General features: G+C 44.5%; 1 protein-coding gene across 1 annotated transcript in view; it reads left to right on the top strand.

Annotated features, from left to right (window-relative positions):
- SARC_04168 (hypothetical protein) overlaps positions 1-2264 on the top strand; it is a 3892-nt gene extending 1628 nt beyond the window's left edge. Inside the window, exons 2-3 of the mRNA XM_014302011.1 lie at positions 524-780; positions 972-2264. Coding sequence (XP_014157486.1) covers positions 524-780; positions 972-1272 — 558 coding nt within the window. The 3' untranslated portion in view covers positions 1273-2264. The remainder of the gene's footprint in view (positions 1-523; positions 781-971) is intronic.
- The last annotated feature ends 429 nt before the right edge of the window (positions 2265-2693 follow it).

Below are 2693 nucleotides of genomic sequence, written 5' to 3'. Positions count from 1 at the left end.
TATATATATATATATATATATATATATATATATATATATATATATATATTATGTGTGTGGGTGAGTGTGTGTGCTTGTGTATACGTGTGTGTGTAGAAGCTATAATACCTCTCACTATACAATTGGTCGTACCCCAGAAAAAGTCTATGAACTGAAACACCAGGTAAAGGGATGCAAATCGTCTAGCTCAAACGTAGGTTCTTGCAATTCAACTGGATTCGGTTTGATTAAGTGGTAGCTGTGCAAAACCTATTTCAACCCGTTACAGCTTGAATTTTAATAACTTTAGATAGTTTTTCGAGCTGAGACGTAGAGAAATACCAAATTTATTCTTGAGAGAATGACTTAGGAGTGCCCATGACAGTTGGAGAGTTGCGGTCGGCAAACCTTTGCAATTAGGAGAACTAACCGCCGTGTGCTCGTAGATTTCATGCTTATCTCCATCATTAATCATGTCCCCGGATCAAACATTAGATCCCTCGTACTGTTTACATTCACTTATGGAAACCATCGGGTGCTACAGCTTGCGGCAGGTAGTGAGGTGCTTGTGATCGCCTCCAACACAGGCCACTGTGTGGTGCCCCTGGTAGAGCAACGTACCAACATCCCCATACTGCACATAGCCGACACGTCTGCACATGCTATCAAGCAGAAAGGTCTACGAAAGGTGGGCCTATTAGGCACCAAGCCGACTATGCAGGATGGCTCTTGGCTCAAGTCACGCATCAATACGCACGGCATTGAGGTCGTGGCCCCGACAAAGCTTGCCGATCTAATAAGGTTGTGCTTGAAACGCTTGAATTCGACACGAAAACAAGGACGCAAGCTCGCTTATTTTTACTACTTGTGTGGCTCTCCTAGTATCGAAAGTGGTTTCTGAACAACATTGTCTCGGTGCACGCTTCAAAGACCTTTAATGTGTTTGTATTGTTTATATGATGCTTACCTCTACTTATACCGTGTACTCACAGGTGCTACGACATCATATGTCTGGAACTCAGTGCCAACATCTTCCGCGATGAGTCGGCTGAGTTTCTGCTGTCTCTCATACAGACACTGGTCACTGAGGAGGGTTGCGAGGGTGTGATACTGGGTTGCACTGAGCTTGAGATTCTACTTACCGAGGAGAAGGTGCTCGAGGCAAAAGTTTCAATCCCATTGTTTAGGTCAGCCGCACTTCATATCCATGCGGCCGCCAATATTGCTGCCGGCCAGAAAAGTGTCCAGGACTATTTGCCCCCAAACCGAGGGGTGCAAGGGCAGGCTGAATAGTATGTACTTCGGTTTTGAGCCTCGACGTGTCACAAATGGGCACAGGCGACGTCTGTAGTAGGCAGGAGGCTGTATTGTAAGGGAGCGAAGAAGAAAGAAGATGTAAGGGAGAAGATGTAAGGGCGAAGAAGTCTATCCTTGAATTTGTCAGAAATGTCGGATCTCGAGTCCAACTCGTCCGACGAGCATTGAAAGGGCACATCCTACCGACGGCCGTACCGTGTTGGTCTCTACCTACAGTCCGCAAGGAACCCGTCACATCTGAAGCAGAACAGCAACTAATTCTGTCATTTTAAAGCACTAAGAGACGGAATTAATTCGGGCGGCCGGATGGTCTCCAGCTCTCTGTTGTGGTTCGAGATATGCACTTCTGCCGCATCAGCGTCCGCCATTCACGTTTTCTCTTCGCGGTCTCTCGCATAGTTGCCCAGCACACTATTAGATTAGCACACTAAGGACTAGCACACTATTAGATTAGCATACTATCAGATCAGCACACTATTAGATGTTAGATGGTAGAAGTGAGCTCTATCATCCCGGAATACACTGCATTCGACAGGGTTTTAGGTGTTGTGTAGACCCACTCCATGGCCCGGGCTGCAGCACATGTGTGTGTGTGCACAGTGGCGCTATAGTCACGCACATTTTACGAGTAAGTTGTGGTGCCGGGATACACAACGCGGGCGAATTGAGTTTGGCCCAGCATTCGGTCAAAGAGACACAATCCTCGGGCAAACTCATGCAAGAGATCGGGAAGCGGGAGGGAAAGAGAGAGGTGGAGACCACATAACAGGTGTTCCTTCTGCCGCTGCACTCAACACTGTATATGTCTTTCGCCTGACAGTAGAGATATTAATGCGCAGCCTGATACGTACACCGCTCATCACCACCAACGACCGAGTTCGAAGACAAGTAAAAGGGGAGAATGAATACACATTTGGAAAGATGGGTTTACATGTCTATATCCCACAGATTAAAATATTTGTATTGGGCTCCCTATTTCTGTATACCCGCCTTAGGGATTATATTATTAATGTATGTCATTTCACTTGGAATTGTAACTGAGTGAGACAGCTAGTTCGTTGAATAACTGGTACGATAGTTAGTTAGTTAGATAGTTGGTTGCATACATGCATACATACATACATACATACATAGACATAGAAAAATATAGCCATGGACATAGACATGGACATGGACATGATATAGCCGTGGATATAAACACAAACATAGACATATACATAGACATCCGAAATTACATATACATATACATTTGCATATACATTTACATATACAAATATAATACATGTGCATATAATATACATGCCCATGCGATGTACGTGTAATGAGCATGATACATGTCCATGCAATGTACGTGCAATGAGCATGTACATGTACATACACATACATATACATAGAAT

The sequence above is a fragment of the Sphaeroforma arctica genome (assembly GCF_001186125.1).
Source record: "Sphaeroforma arctica JP610 unplaced genomic scaffold supercont1.226, whole genome shotgun sequence".
Lineage (NCBI taxonomy): Eukaryota > Ichthyosporea > Ichthyophonida > Sphaeroforma > Sphaeroforma arctica.
Note: the sequence above shows the minus strand (reverse complement) of the source record. Positions and strands in the feature narration are given on the sequence as shown.